The sequence below is a fragment of the Artemia franciscana genome, chromosome 8 (genome assembly GCF_032884065.1).
Source record: "Artemia franciscana chromosome 8, ASM3288406v1, whole genome shotgun sequence".
In the NCBI taxonomy this organism is placed as follows: Eukaryota; Metazoa; Arthropoda; class Branchiopoda; order Anostraca; family Artemiidae; genus Artemia; species Artemia franciscana.
The window spans coordinates 50,647,925-50,668,917 of NC_088870.1; the positions used below are offsets into that span (position 1 = coordinate 50,647,925).

Sequence of the window (20,993 nt, forward strand, 5' to 3'; positions counted from 1 at the left end):
AATCCCTCAGTACCATTATGCACTAGCGGATCCAGGGGGCCTGGGGAATCTGGGCCCCTCAAGATTTTTCTGGCGCCCTCATTCCTTGTTTTTTCCGTTTTTCACTCTTTTTTAAGAATAAATTTGTCAATTTGGTCAATCATTGGCACCCTTGTCACATTGCCCTCCCCCCAAGAATTAGCTCTAGGTTAGCCCTGCCATTATGTAACAAATAAAACTACATAAAACTACGTCTTATTGATAAATATTTTTTATCTTTTAAGATGTGGTCCTCAGACCCTTCCTTTGGCTGGGCTACTGCACTGATTTCATCCAGATTCAGTTTTTTTTTTATTCCTCTTAAATGTCACTCACAACCTCGAAAAAAAATCTATCGTGTCAGCTTCCAGTTATTCTTAAATGCTGAAAAATCAGCACATATCTCACTAATACCCTTAATTATAAGCCGGTTTCATTTGGTAGCCTACCCCTTAGACGGGTATTGAGGCCACGGGTTTCACAATGTTGGCCAAATTGAAGTATAGAGATCGTGCTCTCCCTTGAAGGACTGCTTGAAGAAGAATTAACACAACTCTATAAAGCTTGTTTTAGCGGCAGTTCACTTTCATGCGTTGCAATGTTGTTACTTTTATCTTAAATACGTTTTTGGATTGATATATTGTTTTATTTGGATATCACTTTCATCAAATATGCGGTAAGGCGCTTCATTGAACTGTGGTGGTTTTAGTAAACTTTTCGATTCACTGATTATTCAGGTAGTTGAGAAATAGACATACGCTACCTTTAGAATCAGAATTCCACCCATAATCAAAATATAACGGCTCGATGGAAAACTACATTGTAGCTATATTTTGATTAAATATTTAGTTGGTATTTTGGTTAGATTAGGTATTTAATATAATGCGTTCTTTGTGGCCACTCTACCATAATTCTTTGTTGTAGTTTTCACAATTTGGTACTTGAGCCTTATAGCCAACACACTGAAGTTCTGTCGAGAAGTGAAGTTTGGTTAATGGTAATAAAATAAATCAAAATGTGATGAAAATAAATACTTTATTAACAAAATTATGAAAGCTACAACAAAGAATTATGGAAGGAACCGCATTATGTTAAATATATAACCTAAATTAACCTAACCAAAATACCAACTAATAGCTACAATGTAGTTTCTCACCAAGCCGAAGCCAATATAGTTAGATCGTGTATTTCAAAAGCCCAAGAGCCATATACACACAAATATTTATGGAAAATAAAGAAATTACAAACAGAACAAAAGCACGCAAAAACATAATACATAATGAAAAAATACCTAATGGTAATTTAGCAAGGAAATAATCGTAATTCTATATAATAATTAATAATTAATTGTATAAACTTTTCCTTCTTTCTAAGCTTTTATCTATGTACACACCAACACGAAATATTGTGGTTGGATTACTACTTTGTAAAATACCAGGAAGCAGCAAAACAATCCCATAGCAAAAATACTAGCCACCAGAGCAAAAACATATGCAAATAACAAAAGTGATAGGTTATGGGTCCCTAGACTAACTTTCGGAGCCCATCTACTCTTTAAAAAATCAACAACATCATTTATAAAAATGTTAAACAATTTAGGAGAAAGAGTGCTGTCCTGTTTTATTCCCAGCTTAATATTAAAAAGCCTAGAAAACGTGTTACCAACTAGCACGATTCCACTCACAGAAGTATACATATTCACTATCAGCCTCACAAACAAATGAGGGAGGCCAATTCTTAGCAGGGCTTCCCGCAATAGCTCTCTGTCAACGCTGTCGAACGTCTTATGGAGATACAGAAATCCCACATAAAGACAAGTTCTTCCCTTTCTATACTTATCAATCAATGCCTTTAAAATAATGTATCTACGAGCCAAAGCTGATATTGTCTGGTATAAAGACCATGAAAACCGGCTATTGTCTCATGTTCGTGATACAAGATCTTGAGTGCGGTGGCTATAAGACAAAAGTACCCATTATTGTTACTAAAGTATTGTATTTTCGTCCTTTTTTGTTTTGTTTCGTTAGCATTCACCTAACTTACTTCTCGAGTATGTACTGCGGAAGTACCCTATATTTAACCATTAAAGATTGGGGGGGGGGTAGCCTAAACTTGCAACGGGAATGAATTCTTATATTTGGATTCAAGGTGAATTTCTGATTTTAAAGATATATCCCGATATTCAATGAATAAAAAATCTACTGTTGGTTTTAACCGTTTTCTTTTGCTCTTAGGTCACCTATTCATTCATTTGCATTGATAGCCAAAAGATATCAGGTTTACATTCCAACTCTCCAGAAGGAAACAGTGTAAAATTCTGGAAACTAGTTGAATTTAGAAAAATCCTACAACAATTATTTAGGATATATCATTCCTAAAGGAATGATATATGACGGGTGCAAACTTTGCACCCCTCCTCCCTAACGGAAAAATGTATAGCCCAAATTATGTAAACTGAATCGGGCACTTATGTATTATAGCGACCCCACTCGAGAAGTGAAGCTAGGTTAATCCTAATGGACTATACCAAAATATATGAAAATATAATACTTTATTAACAAAACTATGAAAACTACGACAAAGAATTATGGAAAGCAGGCAGCTCAGAACACATTATGTTAAATACCTAACATCGCGACTATGTATACTTTCAGACTAGGCTAGACTTTTCTGATTTGTGTTCGGAGTGCATCTTGTTTTGTTTTTCAGCTTGATTTGGCATTTTGAACCGTTTATCAATGAGAAATAAGCTAAAAAGTTAATTTTTTGGAAAAAATTAAATTTTCGAAAAAATTAAATTTTTGAACAATTAAAAAAATTAAAAATTAATTAATTTAACGAACCCACAAAATCAGAAAACTTTTGAAAATAGTTTATGGCTAGAGAAAAAAATCAAAAATTTATTATTCAATTCTAAATTGAATGTTTTTTCCAAATATAATAATCACTACCGTCGCCATTACGTCCCAGGCCTTCCAGTGGCAAACTTCGAATGTTTTATAGCTAGAATCGGAGAGAAAACACCACTCAATGCATCTTTTATGCTGTTTTCGAATATACTAATCACAAATCGCTTCAGTCATAAATTTTATTTTAAGCCCTTAAAAGGAGTCTACAAAGTTAAACCGTTTTCCTTATTATTGAACAATAGAAAAATGATTGACAAAAATTCTGAAACCTGCTCCAGTACAAACTTCTATTAATAATAAAAGTTCATTGCTTCACTTACCTCCCCCTGCCGCTGGTGGATCAATATACAGCAAATATTAAACGCACACTATTTTCTAGAATTGTGCATCTCTTCTCTTCCCGCCGCTTATTTACCGTTCTCCTTTAAGTAATACAGAAGAAAAAAGTCGCGCTATTGAAAAATGTAGTTTGAATGTATAGGCTAGTGTGGACTGTATATTTTTCTATTAGACGGAACAGGTGAAACGTTAAATGATAAACTTTTAGAAATGAGATAAGTAATTGTTTATGATATTTTAGGGCAATTTTTAGAATTTCTTGAAACAATTTTCCAAGAAAGAACAAGGTATCACTTTGAAGCTTTTGTCGTTTCATAAAGTTTTGAGGGGTCACCAACTTCACAAATCATGTACACCAGGGGGTCGAGCAAAGCGTGGGGGAAGTGTACAACACGTGGCGGAACAAGGTGTCACTTGGAATCTTGTGTGATTTCAGAAAGTCGCTAAAAGTCGCGAGGGGTCAGCGACTTGAGAAATCACGTGCACCAAGTGATTCGTGCCAAGTATGGCGGAAGTGTGAAAGACGTGGGGGAACAAGATGTCACTTTGAAGCTGTTGTCATTCCAGAAAGCGGATAAAAGTTGCGAGGGCTTTCGACTTCAGAAATCACGTACAACAGGGGATTGGTACCAAGCGTGGCGGAAATGTGCAAAGCGTGGTGGAACAAGTGTCATTTTGAAGCTTTTGTCATCTCGGAAAGTTTCTAAAAATTACGAGGGGTCATCTACTTGAGAAATCATGTACACCAGGCTTGTGCCAAGCATGGCGAAAGTGTGCAACGCGTTTGTGACATGCATGGCAGAAGTGTCAAGCGTGGCGGAACTGTGTGGCACCAGTGGTGGTGGTCCGATACAGACACCAATTGGCGGAAAGTGGGCGAACCTTCGAAAAGTTCCTAACATTCGCCTTTTTAACAATTGGGTCGGTCCGAGAATTTCCCGAAAAATATTTTACTCAATTTCTCAGATGCTGCTTTATTTTAAGCTGCCGGAAGTGATGATACTGAAAATGTTGTGTTGAAAATATGGTGTTTTGAAAAAGAAAACACATAGGACCTAATTTATTTTTTATAAGAGGAAACATGGGTAGTTTCTGATGAAATACGGTGTTTTGTGTTAAGTTATTGTCTTACAGAATGTATGTAATGAGCTAATCATGCTCTGGCAACGTTATATTCTAAGTTCACGTTAAAAAGGTTCACTTAAAGAGCATACTATTTCAGAAACCTCTCTATCCATGTTCTCATAGAAATACTATATGTATTTCTAAAGTTGGCACTTGTATGATATAGCGACCACACTCAAGAAGTGAAGTTAGGTTAATCACAATGAAAAATACCAAAATATGATGAAACTATAATAATGTAACAAAATTATGGAAATTACAAGGGAGAATTAGTGAAAGCAGAGCATCCAGAACGCATTATATTAAATACCTAACCTTACCACCTTTATAGATCAAATATTTAATTAAAATATGCCTGCACCATATTTGATTTCGCTCAGGCTAAGCTGATTATCTCCGATTGGATACAGAAAACCGGTTTCGCTACAGATCGAGAACTAAGTGTGGTCGCTATATCATACAAGTACCCCATAGTTTTATAGAAATACCTAGATATATGTTTTGTAGGGGGGTTGAGTCTATGACTATTTGTGGTCTCAACCTCCTCCTCTTACAAAATATACGTATTAGTATACATAAACCAAAATATACTTATTAGTGCGACATTTTGTATTGCTTGTAAAAGTTATGACGCTTCCATGACAATTACAACATTGGCAATTTCTCAAAATTGAGAGAAAGCAGTTTTTAAATGCTGCATTTCTTATAGATCCAAGGAAGGGCGGAGCTCTTTTATTTTTTTATTTTTTTTCTGATTAGGTAAGCTTGATTTGAACAAACGTTACTGCATGTGAACTTGATTTTAAAATCTCTGGGAAATCGGTGAAAATGAAAGGGTATTGCAAAAGTTTTGCAATAAATTAGTGTTTGAAAATGTAATCTATTTTTAAGATGCGGCAAAAACGATTTAAATGTTAAATGTCCTATTTCAGACTGCGAATGAGAAAAGAGGATTTAATGAATTTTTAAAGAAACAGAAACTTTTATATATCTTGAGAACTCAATAAGACCAGAGACAACAGATTTAACCAATCGATACAACTTATTAATGTTGCAATTATTAATTTTATCGACTATATTATTGTTAGATATTTGACAATAAAATTGATAGTTTCGTGATCTTTTGAGAATCTCAAATTGGAATTTTGAAGTCTCAAATAGGAAAAGATATAGAGGAAAATGAAAAGTTTGTGATACCTTGGATGTGAGGGAAAATTTGTTTTGTGATGAAGAATTAGTGACAGTACTAAAATGACTAGAAAATGATCAGATGTTGATAGTGGGGTAAATGAGTTTCTTAAATATGGTGGCTCTGAGGTTAGATATAAGTTACTGAAGATTTTGAACATGATTTTTGAAAAAAAGGAAAATACCTAAGGATTTTAGAAAAACCTTAATCAGACCATTGTGATAAGAGTGAGTGTCGTAATTATCGAATCATTAGTCTGGTCTCTGTAGGTGGCAAATTACTTAGTAATATGATACTTTTTAGACTGAGATATGAGACAAAGTTTTAAGAGGAGAACAGTGCGGTTTTAGAAAAGGTAGAGGATGTATCGACCAAATATTTGACTCTAAGGTTAGTATTTGAGTTAAGAAGAGAAGAGTTAAGAAGACTAATTCAATAAGGCTAGGAATAAGTGAAGATTTAAAGGTGACGTTGGGTAATGAAAAGATTGATCAGGTGGGTAGCTTCACTTACCTTGGTAGTGCTATTAGTAAAGCCGGTTGGAGCAGTGAAGATGTTAAAAGTAGAATAGCAAAGGCTAAGGGTGATTTTTTACAGTTAAAAAAAAGTTTGGAAGAATAGGAAGATAAGTCTGCAAACCAAGATTAGAATATTGGAAGGTACAGTGATGACAGTGGTCAAATATGGCTCTGAAGCTTCAGCGCTCCGAAAAGCGGATGAAGATTTACTAGATGTTTCCAGAGAAATTGCCGACGGATTGTTCTGGGTACGTTCAATCCTGCTTTCTAGGGCTATAGTGAGAGAAAGGTTGAGATGGTTAGGGCAAGTTCTGCGGATGAAGGATGACAGATTACCCATGATTGTCCTTTTTGGCCAACCGTCTAGGGCTAAACAGAAAGCAGGTCGTCCTCGTCTAGGTTGTGAGGATGTAGCAAAGAAAGATTAAACGGAGATGGGAACTTCTTGGGAGGGTGTAAAGAGGAAGGCTTTGAACAGATTGGGATGTAGGAGGAGCGTGCGTAGCTGTGTCGGCCCTAGGCAGCTTGGTGCTGCGGTGAGTTGTTAGTAGTAGTAGTAACTCCCCTTTTTGGGTGGGGTCCGAATAATACGTAAGTACTGAAACATCGCACGGATGGATTATCCAGAATTTGGTATATTCAGTACTGAGTACTTGAGGAACAGCTTTGTGAGACGTCGCACCTACATTTGGAACAGCTTCTGAGGGTGTTTATCCCTGAAAATCAGATCGATGATTATTTTAAAGGATTTGTTTTAAGAAACAAATCGAAGTAAATGGTTGAATTCTCGTAGGTTTAGATACGTTTCTAATAAACCAATCTACGGTTATAATTGATATGTTACTGTGTAAGACTTAAGTTGGAGAATGTCGACATTCACCAATGAATGTCTGAAATTCCTTTTTTCCCCTTGGTTTTAGTCAGCTTTTTCAGTTTTATGAAAGGTTTGATGGTGACAGGATAGGCTAGGTAAGGTTAGATTTTTAACCTATTTCTAACCCTAACCCTACTCTAACTTTTACCATTAAACCTTGCATAAGACTGACAAAGCTGACTGGCAAAGTTGATTGAATCTAAGCAGAGAAAAAGCAATTTCGGACATTCACCGATGAATGTCGACGTTTACCAGATTTCGGTCTTTCCCCGTGACAGATACATATCTAAGAAGAAAAGCAATTTCAGGCATTCACCGGTGAATGTCGATATTTACCAGATATCGGTCTTTCACCGTAACAGATACATATCTAAGAAGAAAAGCAACTTTGGTCATTCACCCTTGAATGTTGACATTTACCAGATTTCGGTCTTTCACCGTAACAGATACATATCTAAGAAGCAAAGGAATTTGGGACATTCACCAGTGAATGTCGACACTTACCAGATTTTGGTCTTCCGTCGTAAAAGATATATCTAAGAAGCAAAGAAATTTTGGACATTCACCAGTGGCTATTGACATTTGCCAGATTTCGGTCTTTCACCGTAACAGATACATATCTAAGAAGAAAAGCAATTTTGGACATTCACCCTTGAATGTTGACATTTACCAGATTTCGGTCTTTCACCGTAACAGATACATATCTAAGAAGCAAGGAATTTGGGACATTCACCAGTGAATGTCGACATTTACCAGATTTCGGTCTTCCATCGTAATAGATATATGTAAGAAGCAAAGAAATTTCGGATATTCACCGGTTGCTATTGACATTTGCCAGATTTTGGTCTTTCACCGTAACAGATACATATTTGAGAAGCAAAGCCATTTCGGACATTCACCGCTGAATATCGACATTTACCAGATTTCGGCCATTCGTCGTGACATATATATCTAGGAAGCAAAGCAATTTCGAACATTCACCGGTGACTGTTGACATTTGCCAGATTTCAGTCTTTCCCCATAACAGATACATATCTAACAAGCAAAGCAATTTTGGACATTCACCGGTGAATGTCGACGTTTACCGGATTTCGGTCTTTCCCCGTGACAGATACATATCTAAGAAGAAAAGCAATTTTGGACATTCACCCTTGAATGTTGACATTTACCAGATTTCGGTCTTTCACCGTAACAGATACATATCTAAGAAGAAAAGCAATTTTGGACATTCACCCTTGAATGTTGAAATTTACCAGATTTCGGTCTTCCATCGTAATAGATATATGTAAGAAGCAAAGAAATTTCGGATATTCACCGGTTGCTATTGACATTTGCCACATTTTGGTCTTTCACCGTAACAGATACATATTTGAGAAGCAAAGCCGTTTCGGACATTCACCGCTGAATATCGACATTTACCAGATTTCGGTCTTTCACCGTAACAGATACATATCTAAGAAGCAAGGAATTTGGGACATTCACCAGTGAATATCGACATTTACCAGATTTCGGTCTTCCATCGTAATAGATATATGTAAGAAGCAAAGAAATTTCGGATATTCACCGGTTGCTATTGACATTTGCCAGATTTTGGTCTTTCACCGTAACAGATACATATTTGAGAAGCAAAGCCATTTCGGACATTCACCGCTGAATATCGACATTTACCAGATTTCGGCCATTCGTCGTGACATATGTATCTAGGAAGCAAAGCAATTTCGAACATTCACCGGTGACTGTTGACATTTGCCAGATTTCAGTCTTTCCCCATAACAGATACATATCTAACAAGCAAAGCAATTTTGGACATTCACCGGTGAATGTCGACGTTTACCGGATTTCGGTCTTTCCCCGTGACAGATACATATCTAAGAAGAAAAGCAATTTTGGACATTCACCCTTGAATGTTGACATTTACCAGATTTCGGTCTTTCACCGTAACAGATACATATCTAAGAAGAAAAGCAATTTTGGACATTCACCCTTGAATGTTGAAATTTACCAGATTTCGGTCTTCCATCGTAATAGATATATGTAAGAAGCAAAGAAATTTCGGATATTCACCGGTTGCTATTGACATTTGCCAGATTTTGGTCTTTCACCGTAACAGATACATATTTGAGAAGCAAAGCCATTTCGGACATTCACCGCTGAATATCGACATTTACCAGATTTCGGCCATTCGTCGTGACATATATATCTAGGAAGCAAAGCAATTTCGGACATTCACCGGTGACTGTTGAAATTTGCCAGATTTTGTGTCTTTCCCCATAACAGATTCATATCTAACAAGCAAAGCAATGTCGTACATTCACCAGTGAATGTCGACGTTTACCAGATTTCAGTCTTTCACCGTAAAAGATACATATCTAAGAAGAAAAGTAATTTCAGGCATTCACCGGTGATTGTCGATATTTACCGGATTTCCGTCTTTCACCGTAACAGATGCATATCTAGGAAGCAAAGCGATTTCGGACATTCGCTGGTGACTGTTGACATTTACCAGATTTCGGTCTTTCACCGAAATAGATACATATCTAAGAAGCAAAGGAATATCAGACATTCACGGGTGAATATCGACATCAACCGGATATCGGTCTTTCACCGTAATAGATGCATATCTAAGAAGCAAAGCGATTTTGGACATTCGCCGGTGACTGTTGACATTTGCCAGATTTCGTTCTTTCACTGAAACAGATACATATTTAAGAAGCAAAGCAATTTCAGACATTCACCAGTGAAGGTCGACATTTACCGGATCTCGGTCTTTCACCGCAACGTATACATATCTAACATTTTGGACATTAACCGGTGACGGTGAACATTTACCGAATTTCGATCTTTCACTGTAACAGATACACATTTAAGAAGCTGCGAATCTACGGGCTGGCTAGTTGTATTTAGATGCCTGGCACTATTTGTCATAAAATAAACAGTATAGTGAACAAACCCAATACAAACTCTTGAATATTTCCATCGTAGAAATGATAATTACCAGCAGCGGTTGTAGTATCAATACTGAAATTTCGAAGCGTTAAGATATTTTAGTGCTTTCATCGTTAAGATATTTCCCAACGATGACTCTTGTCGGTTGCTTCGTCTAAATATGTGAAGTTCATTGTTTGATTTTTGTTTATATGGTCTTTAGAAATATTTATTGTATTTTCGTAATAGCACCAGTTTAAATGGCCATTCTTACTAATTTGGGGCTAAATATCTCTGATGTAACAATCACATTTTTTTAATCTGTGAAAGTTCGTAGTCGGATGAAAGCAGAGAACGTTTCTTGGTACTTGCGTATTATATGGTACACACTCGAGAATTTGTATCGATAAGATCAGAATAGCCAGTTTTTATGGTCTTTATACCAGACAATTGTCTTCGGCTCGGTGGAAGACTACATTGTAGCTATATTTTAATAAATATTTAGTTGATATTTTGGTTAGATTACGTATTTAATATAATGCGGTCTGGGCGGCCCCCATCCATAATTCTTTGTTATAGTTTCATAATTTTGTTACTAAATTATTATGCTTTCATCATATTTTAGTATATTTCATTATGATGAACCTAACTTAACTTCTCGAGTGTGAACCAGATAATACGGAAGTACCCGCTTCTACTCTATTCGGTGTTATATTTGTGACGGTTTTTGGATTTTGGAATTTTTGGAAAGTTGGTTTTTGGAATTAATCAAATAATTGGCCTTAATACAAAAATTTAGCTTGCGTCATTGAGAATCAGATTCAGTTAGGATGGTCTTTTTACAATCCTTCTTCATACTTCGGATGACAATTCAAACAAAACGACTGTTTGGCCACGCCACATCAACAATATTTTCACAACTTTCGATAATCATTTTCACTCGAGTTTTGACAGTGTTTTTTGCTCATCTAAATTGTTAAGTGAGGAAGTGTCCAATTTAGTTGTATTGTATCTTCATAGAAAAATACTTTCGCCTTTAATTTTGATTTTCTCTTTGCGTCTTACGTTACGTGATGAGGAAATGAGATTGCTTTTATCTATAAACCAAGACAGAAAATATTAATTATAATACCGTACCCAAAGGTGTATTTTATTTGCAAGGACTTGGAAAGTGAGAAAGATGAATCTAGGTGATTTTGACTTTGACATTTTATAAGATACTAGCTGTTGGGGTGGCGCTTCGCGCCACCCCAACATCTAGTTGGTGGGGGTTCTTCGCGCCCCCCCCAAGCCCCCCCGCGCGCGTAAGTCGTTACGCGCCATATTAGTTACGCGCCATTGTAGTTGTGTCCCTATGTCCCACCTGTGAATATAGATAGATATATATATATATATATATATATATATATATATATATATATATATATATATATATATATATATATATATATATATATATATATATATATATATGTTTTTAACTACGTAAAACTTGCGAATATACAACATTCTTTGCTGTCCCATTGTCTGTGCATATAAATAGATTGTCAGGTTTACCGACTCTTGAACATGCAACATATAATGATCCATGGGAAAACAATCCGTATTCAGATCTATACCTCATGATTCTAATGATTGCCCTTGAGCTTTGTTGATGGTGATTGCTAATCGACGATTCCCTGTGTCGCCGTCGTCGTTTATATATCCCCGTGTGCCCCCCGGTGTCCCGGTCGTCATTTATATTCCATGTGTTCCGGTCGTCATTTATGTCCCGGTGTCCCAGTCTGTGAATTCTCTTTGAGGGTCCCGGGCGTCATTGATATTCCTTGTGTCCCGGTGTCCCGGTCGTCATTCGTGTCCCGGTGTCCCAATCTGTATATACATTCGTTTTTGAATTGGTCTTTTTTTTAGGTTTTAGTTTTCTGCCTTTTTTTTAGTTTTTTTTTAGTTATACCTCATGATTCTAATGATTGCCCTTGAGCTTTGTTGATGGTGATTGCTAATCGAACATTCTCTGTGTCCCCATCTATATATCCCCCTGTGCCCCCCGGCGTCCCCGTTGTAGTTGTGTCCCTGTGTCCCGGTCGTCATTTATACTCCCTGTGTCCCGGTCGTCATTTGTATTCCGGTGTCCCAGTCTGTATATGCATTCGTTTTTGAAATGGTAAATGATGAAATAAATTTTTGTATTTTTCCCCTTTTTCTTTTCAGTTTTTTTTTGGTTTTTACATTTTTTAGTTTTTTTAGTTTTTTTTCTTTTTTCTTTTTAGTTTTTTTTTATTTTTATTTTTTTAGTTTTGTTTTTCTCCTTTATTTTTCTTTTTGTTTCCTTTTTTTAGTTTATTTTTATTTTTTAGTTTTTTTAGTTTTTTAGCTTTTTTAGTTTTTTTATTAGTTTTTAGTTTGTTTTTTTCTTTTTAGTTTTTTTGTAGTTTTTACCTTTTTTTTTAGTTTTTTTTTTACTTATGTCCTGGTCGTCATTTATACTCCCTGTGTCCCGGTCGTCATTTGTGATGGTTTGTTGACGGTGTTTTGTTGATGGTGATTGCTAATTGAACATTCCTTGTGTCCCGGTCGCTTTCTCTTTGAGTGTCCCGGTCGTCATTTATATTCCCTATGTGCCGGTGTCCTGGTCGTCATTTGTGTCCCAATGTAATTTCGTAATTTCGTCAGTCGAAAACATGACGTCAGTCGACACAGAAACATGACGTCACCTGACACACAGACAGACAGACAGACAACTTATTTTTATATATATAGATTACTTAAAAGTTTTTGGAAATCAAAGATTTGTGCCACATCCCTCAGTGAAGTTACTTTTATTGATAAATCCTTTTCACCTATCTTAATTGGCCCATAAGATGTTTCCGAAATTTCTTACTCTTCAAGATGTGTTAATGTCCTCTTTTCTCAGTCACAGCGAACAGTTTGAAATATGAGCTCTCACAGTCAAAATTTGCTTGCAGTAGGCCTATCTCAGACGCCTGAAGCTATATTTGTTTTATTAATAGTTGCTTATAAATGACAAAGCCGACGTTTGCTCCGCCATAGAAAATTCCCTCGGAAAATACCCCCTCCCCCTTCGGAGAATACCCCCCTTGGCTGGTTGGTCTCAATCACTTTCAACTTATAAATAAAGGACAAATTCTCAATTTCTGACATAATAGTCAGAGCGCCAGATTCTGTATCCCGCTTATTTCGATTAGTACCCATGCCGAAAGGTACAAAAATATTAATGGTGTATCCCATGGTAGTCGACCATGCTGAAAACGAATATCGTAGGGCGCATGTTCGCTGTTGGGGCGTTTCTGAGATATAGGCCAAAAATAACGAATTTGGCCTATAATGGGGTTTGGCAATTCTATTTTTTTTACACATAAGATTGGTCAAATCCAGCGTACTCTTACATGAATAGAAAGAAGAGACTTGGGGCTACACGAATATGATTTTTGTTTAAAAAAATAAAAAAATAAAAAATGGTACACTTTTTACTTCAGTTTTAAAAAAAATATGATTTTTGTCAACAAATTTCTAACAGAAAAGCTAAGAACTCGAAACTTTTTCTAGATAATTCTTTTTTATATATTGAAAAAAGCCTAAGAAGCTAAGAAGAAAAAGTTTAAATTATTGTATCTGGGTGGTCGGCAACTTTTTTAACGAGTGTACCCGATAATAGGAATTTTGTTTAGTAACCTGCTACCTAGCGGGAAGATGACTGATAAGCTAAGCAGGAGAAATTGATAAGCAGAAGATGAAAAAGAAAAGCGAGTCAGGTAGGCCAAGATACAAAAAAAACAAAAAAACAGCTTCAGGTTGATTCAACATGTGATTCTGACGCAAATACTGATTTGCTGATGGATGATAATGAAGAATATGACACAAATTTGGAAGATAAAAAAAAAAAAAAATGAAAGAAATAGAATTTTTAAAAGCACAAAGTGGCCAAAGGTACATGATCTATGCTGTACCTCTGACCAGTTGATTTATGTTTTTTGACCCGTGTTTACTCTAAAAAAAATAATGCAATACATGTCCCAGAGATGAAATGTGTATTTTAAGAACAACAGTTAGTTATGGATCTAATGTATCATTTCATAATGAAATACAGTTTTTTTCAAAGAAATGGCCTAAGCTGCAACACTTTCTACACCCCACCTCCCCCCTGCTGGTCATACAGTACCTATCAGACATGCGAAGTTTACCACAAACCTTTCCTGATGTACACAGGAAGTTCATGAAAGGATACTTCTCAGTGAAGAGAACGCACACCAGGTTCACGGCCACCTGGTCCGATCAGATACTGGAATGTACAGTGAACAAGGATGCAAAGACGACGGCCGGAAAAATAGGAGAACAAATGGATGAGAGACAGACTGAAGCTTGAATTCGTACCTTACCGATTTCCGCTGCCATCAGCAATGGTTTCCTGCAAGTAGTCAACGTATCCACAGAGACATTGAAACATCACGAAGACAATCAGTCGACGACGACGCGATTACAACTTTCGCGAGATAGAGTTCGAGACATTTTCACTCTGGCAATCCGTTCAGCAGAGTGGACTTCGACCTAGTGGATATTGTGACGTCAGAACTTATGGACGATGAGAAGATTGTTTCTGATATTACTTGCGTAGCCACAAAAGGAAAAGAGGTGGTTGAGGACTTTCTGTGCAACAGGAAAGACGATGTGAAAAAGGTTGTACTCCGAACTTTCCCTTCTTTCCCTTCAGAGAGAAAAACTCAGAAAGTGAAGGGTGTCCCTAGAACCGATCTCCTGAGCTCTGAAGTAACAGCCTTGAAGAGAATCATTACTGCTCAGTTGAGCTACGGCTAAGAAAAGGAGAAAGCAGTTGCAAAGATCCTCACAAAAGAGATTCTTCTTTTCCCTCCATTCATTTTTGAACATCTTCCGCAACAATCAACCAAGACATCCTTTGGCAGGAAAATGAGGACGGGGAACAAAGCTGTGCTGTTGAACTGGCTAAGAAAAAAAAGCAGGACTTGCAGCTTGGCGGGCATCTTTGAAATCCAAAGAAACAACATCAGATACAGTACACATCATTGAAATAATGTCCAAGATAAGGTTATATCGGCCTGCCAGGTTTGAAGTAGTCAAATCCTTCGCGGAAAGATTGCCTCTATCGTTGCTGAATGATCTTCCAGTTGGTATTCCTGAAGTCCACATTGTCGCAGATCTGTACGATGGGCTGTTTGGGAAGCTCACGGACACTGGAGAGTCGATCTCCTTGAATTCAGCATGCAGACTCCGATGGGGGAAAGGGAAAAACCTCCAGATTTCTGCTCTTAGCACAATTGAAGAACGCGATGCCGTACTTCGAAGCTCAGCGTCTAAAAGCTGGCTCCTCGAAATTTTGTATGAAACCTAGGAGCAGATGGGTGATCAGCTTCCGAACGCCCTCAACCTTTTTCTCTCAGGTGGGTTCAAGAAGATGTTCAAAGTGTCTCTGGTCAACCGTGGCTGCAGTCCAACTTTACCAGAACACTGTGACTACGAGGAATGCTTGTCCTCCAGCCACGAAGAGGCTGACCGACGCCTTATGACACATGCCAAGTATGCTGCCCATTACGCTTGTAACATCGTTGTGTATGCCAACGACACAGACGTGGCAGTAGCCTGTGTTCATTTTTTTGAAGAGCTTCAAGCTGAAGGACTGAGCGAACTTTTCTTGAAGTTCCCGACTTACATTACCCCAGTACATGAGCTGGCGGATGGAGTCCACTTGTCCAAAGAGGAGCAGATTATGCTACCGTTCGTGCACCGTCTGTCTGGGTGTGACACCACGAGTTTTTTCTTTGGCGTCGGGAAATCTTCTTTCTGAAACACCGCAGCATCTCCAACTTTTGCCTCAAAAATGGTGTCTGTGACGGAGCGGATCAAGAATGTAGAAGGGAAGCTATCAGTCGACACATTTAGAGAAGTTTACGACCTAGTAAAATCCCTGGTTTGAAATGTACGGTAAACAGGCCAGATTCAATTCACTGGCCAGTGTAAGGGCTTACATTTGGTGCCAGAAACAAGATGCGAGAAGACTGCTATCCTCTGACGACACCTTCGAGCCATGCATACGAAGAGCCATATTCGCTACATGGATAATCTTGTTGTCAGTACAGGCTCGGCCGAGCATTCCAGATCCACTCCTCCATGGATGGAAGATGGCTTAAAGGAGGAGGAAATGCGGTCTTCTCAAGCTGTAAAGAAGCATCAAGCCTGGAAGCTTACTGCAGATGCAAAAGTGGAAGATGCAGGAAAGACTGTAGCTACTCAAAAATGAAAGGATGCTGCAGCTTATGCTCCTGCCATGGAACGAGGAGGGTATGCAGGGAGTCTGCCCTTGCCCCATCTGAATTCTCGGAAGAAGAAAATGAGGAATATTTTTGGAAGTTTTATTTGATACCTTTTACTTTCAAATTACAACAGGTCCCTAATCAGTTACTATTACCCAATTTTACGGGCAGGCCGAGTAAGACAACTCCGGTGCGCCGACTGAATCCATCTGTGAAGCAGAATTCTTTCATGTACTAAATAGCTCAGTCATATCAGTGGCAAATCAGGTCCCAAAAAGATAATTGCAGACGCCTTAGTACACCAGAAAACATATTCGTCCATTTTAAAGAAAAAAAAAACACTTTTTTGGTCAAGATTTTTTTTAAACCTATTTTTATTTTTAAGTAAAAGTTAAAAATTTTAAACAGTTAGAAAGTTTGAAGTATTCCTACCATTTGAAGAAAACAAAATATGTCCTTTTTCACGATACAGCTAGTGATCATTTCAGTGACACTGCAAAAAAATCGCAGACCTTTTAAAAATAAAAATAGTTTATATTTTTTAGCTCAAATTGTACGGAACTGAAAAAAAAACTCTCTTCGAATATGAAAAAAAGCTTGTTACCTTGAAGAAATTTCGAGTTTTTAGCCTTTCTTTGAGACATTTGTCGAATTTTACAGCACTTATTATGAAACTGCAGTAAATAGAGAAAAAATAGTGCTTTTTTTCAATTTAAAAATCATATTCCTGTAGATCTAGATCTCTTCTTTTGATTGATATATCATTACGCCGGATTCCTTAACCCAATAACTCGCAAAAAAATCCTGAATCGTCACACTTAGTTATAAGCTAAATTTGACGTTTTGGCCCATATCTCAGAAACGCCCCAACGGCGAACATGCGGGTGGGTGCACGATACAGAATCTGGCGCCCTGACTATAATGATCACGCTCCAAAGTTTCTGCGACCAAGATGTGGAGGTGGGGATGAGAGAGAGGCAGTTCCTTTCCTATACGAAATAAATTCTGTTCATTTTGGGATTTAATGTTACTCTTTACTTTCATATTAACACCGCAGACCAGAAATATTACCAGAAATCAAGAGGGATTAATCAATTTCACATTTTTATGTGTTTTTTATACTTTCTTGTCCCCCCTTCAAACAAAGCCCAGAGTTCTATCAATTTTTACCTCCACCCTCTTTTCCTCTCTCCCTTCGAAATATTTCTGTATTTATCTGAAGACTCAATAAGACTGATTGTTTTGGCATTAAAATACACCCTTTGAGGCATCTTTCTCCCTCCCTATCTACAAAACAATCAGAGAACCTCATTGTAGAGACATTGAAATGCATCCTTTGAGCACCCATTATTGGTAAGAAAATACCGTAAAGATTTTGCAGAAACCTTGTTTTCACTAAAATCTATTCATGAAAACGTAGGGGGGAGGTGTATTTTTCAAAATCTAGAGAGGAATTTTTTTTCAGTGAAAATACCAAAAAGGGAGCGTTAAGAGTAGCCTTTTCTAAGATTTAGGGGAAAAGTCACCCCCCCGCCCGATTCCCCTGATTGATTTGTATTTAAACAAAAATCTTGCAAAAAAACTGCTTATTTATTAGAAATTATTTTAATTACTTTTTTTCTTTTGGAGCAGTCACCAAGTGTTTCGCAACAGAGAAGTAAGCGAAAGTTTCTTGTGCGGTTTTTCCTAAAATCAACTATTTTCGTGGAACCTTTCGTGGCTGCCTATAGTCTGAAGTTACATAAGAGAGCGTTAAAAGTGTTGGGTTTTTAAAGTAAATATTTTTTTTTCACAATTTAAAGATTCTAAAACTATGCTCTTCTGAAGGTCAAAATTCCGGAACTTCGATTGGAGTGAATGTTGTTTGTCCAGATGCATCTCTAAGGTCAAAGAACTTAATATTTGCTCTTCTTCTTAACTGCTCATTAAGTACTCATCTTTAATGAATCTTAATGAGGTTTTGCATACGGGAAGTGAACTCAGCAAATCTGCGTTCATTTGTCGTTTTCGGGCGAGAATGGTTAAGTGATGCCGAAAGGGGTAGCCACGGAGGTGTACCTAGGGTTGATACAAGCCAAACCGAGAGGGTGTTCATTGAAGATAAATTTTAATAATTTTGCTGAAATTAAACATTTCTGTTTCCATTTTGGAGTTATTTCGATTCATTGGGATAGAAGAGGAGCGTGTGCAGTAATGTGGGCCTCGGGCGACTTAGCGCTGCAGTGAGTTGTTTTGGAACGTGTTGGACATTTCGACATGCTTGGAACCCCCCAACCCACCCCCAAGATTAAAAAATTAATAAAAATATTCTAATAGTGAAAAATTTATATATTTTTTTCAGTAATCGGCCTCTCCTAGATAGATTTTTGGTTGTTCTATTAGTAGTTATGCTATAAATCGCCATATTTTCAGTAATCATGGTAGCAGTGATTGTTATAGGGGTAGCTGTACTATAGCAATCATAGAGGTAACAAAAGTAGTTGTTAAAGGAGCAGTCTTGGTTGGAGTACTCAAGGCAGGAACAATCGCGATTGGGGCAGTCGGGAAAGGAGTGGTCACTGTAAGAGGAGTAAATTAGTATAAGTGGTAATAAGGATGGATACTTTCTGGACGTTATAAAAAAAATTATTCGATGGGATTACTTTTTTAAACTATATTTGTCGAAATTCATATTTCAGCATAATCTAGTGAGATAATGATAACCAAGGATTTGACCAAAATCTCCTAAATGGTCCATGAATGATTATGATCGAAAGAGATCCCACATGTCGACGTGTATGAAATTTCCGGGTGACTCACTGGACCCTACTACTGGTTCCCAAATTATATAGACTACAATTCCGTCCAAGATTCTGGTTTTAACCACCATTACTAACAGCTCACTTCAATGCAGCACCGGTTATATTTACAGCCAAACTGAGATTTATAACCAGTACCCTTAAACTGAAGACGCTAAACCAGATAATCCTACCTTTCCTCTGCTTTTTATTGTTCTAAAAGATACCTAGCCATTTTGAGTTTTACTAAGTTTCATTTGTTTTGTTTTTTTCGCCAGACAGCCTGTCTTGTATAACATCCAACAGAATTTCTATGTAAGTTTCTCCCAGTATTGGGTTTTTTCACAGCTTAGATACCAATATACAGTTATGAAAACTCCTATCTTGCCCATGAGAAGCTTTTAGTACAGAGCTCTGAACTTGGCGCCTCCTCCAAGCCCGCGCTCCGACACTTAGATCGTACTGCAACACCATAGGCGGTAACGCAATTTTGTTTTGTTGCATCCACAGCTTAGATACCATTATTTTTTATCTAAGCTGTGCTGCCAGTTTCCTGTCTCCAGCCGCTAGCATCGCTACCGCGCCCTGTGTCCCAAAAATAAATCGAGTTTTCATAACTGTATTGGTATCTAAGCTGTGGGTTTTTTTCTTTGTCCTATGTACATACATTTATCTTTGTATTTAACCCCTTCTTGGAGAAAAAAAAATGTCCGATTTCGGACTTTTGTGAATGGAATTCGGATATAGGATATATGGTTACCCATGTTCTCAAATATTCTGAATTTGGATACATTTAACCCCTTCTTGAACAAAAAATGTCTGATATCGGACGCTTGCGAATGCAATTCGGTAACCGGTGTCTTCAGATATTCTGAATTTGGATATTTTGGAGATTGTATGTTTGACATTAGGATTTCTCAATTGAGAAAACTCAAGAGGAATGATCTGGTATTTTTCGCCAAACTAAGATCCCTAACCTATCCCCTTAAAACGATCACAAGGGATCAACTAGTTCTATCCTTTCACCATATATTCTACCACTATCAAAGATATTCATCTGTTTTAAGTATTCCCAAATTCCTTGTGATCAAGGGCAGATCTAGAGCAAATCCTAGGGTGGAGGGCTCAATGTGACAAGGGTTTCAATTATTAACCAAATTAACAAATTTTATTAAGAAGAGTGAAAAACAGAAAAAACGCAGAATGAGGACTAATAATACTAATTGTTAATATCCTCCAGTGTCAATTTTTATGGAGATTTCGAAGCATCTTATTGTTTTTTTGGAACATTAAATTTGGGGAATAAACGAAAATTTAAGGCAGGTGGAACCATTGCTGGTATGACCTTGTTCAGTTTGTTCCGCGTTTCTCGTAGTTTCGTTTCTTTCCTATGTTCTTTTTTTGTTTGTCTTTTGTCAAATGTTAAGTTAAAAAAAAGAATAAAATTTTAACTGTATGCTGTGGGAAGAATTGAAAACTATTCTATTATAAATATACACGGCGATCCTTATAATGTTAAATTTGGCTCAATCTGAAAAAAAAAATATAAATTCTTATAATTTATTCTATACTCAATTTCTGGGATTGTACCTGACGTCATTTGTTGTCTGTCCAGTTATTGCATTCGTGTTAAGAAATGGCAAAGGATTTCACTATAGATTACTTTCACAAGTTACTATGTGGACTCATGATATAAGCAAGGCAATTATGCAACAGCTACTTAATTAAAAGTTAAATGGTACTCGTCAAGAAGCAAATAAAGTTTTTTCTTACATAAGTGCTTGAAGGTGGTGCCCAAAGGCATGGGTGCCGCCTGAAAGGGGCCTGGTCCGCCCTGGGAAAAAGTAAGAAAATTAAAATCTTTACTTTAACACATATGCAGCTATGCAGGGACGGACCCAGGAAGGCCTTGGGGCTTCTCCACTCAAATTCTAAATCCCTGTAATATCTAAGGACATCTCATAAAACGATCTACTAAAATAGTCAGTCGGCTACTTACATGTTATATCGACCA

At 37.2% G+C, this 20,993-nt stretch overlaps 1 protein-coding gene across 1 annotated transcript in view; it reads left to right on the forward strand.

Annotated features, from left to right (window-relative positions):
- The first annotated feature begins 472 nt into the window (after nt 1-472).
- LOC136030541 (uncharacterized) overlaps nt 473-20,993 on the forward strand; it is a 168,132-nt gene continuing 147,611 nt past the window's right edge. Inside the window, exon 1 of the mRNA XM_065709591.1 lies at nt 473-694. Coding sequence (XP_065565663.1) covers nt 690-694 — 5 coding nt within the window. The 5' untranslated portion in view covers nt 473-689. The remainder of the gene's footprint in view (nt 695-20,993) is intronic.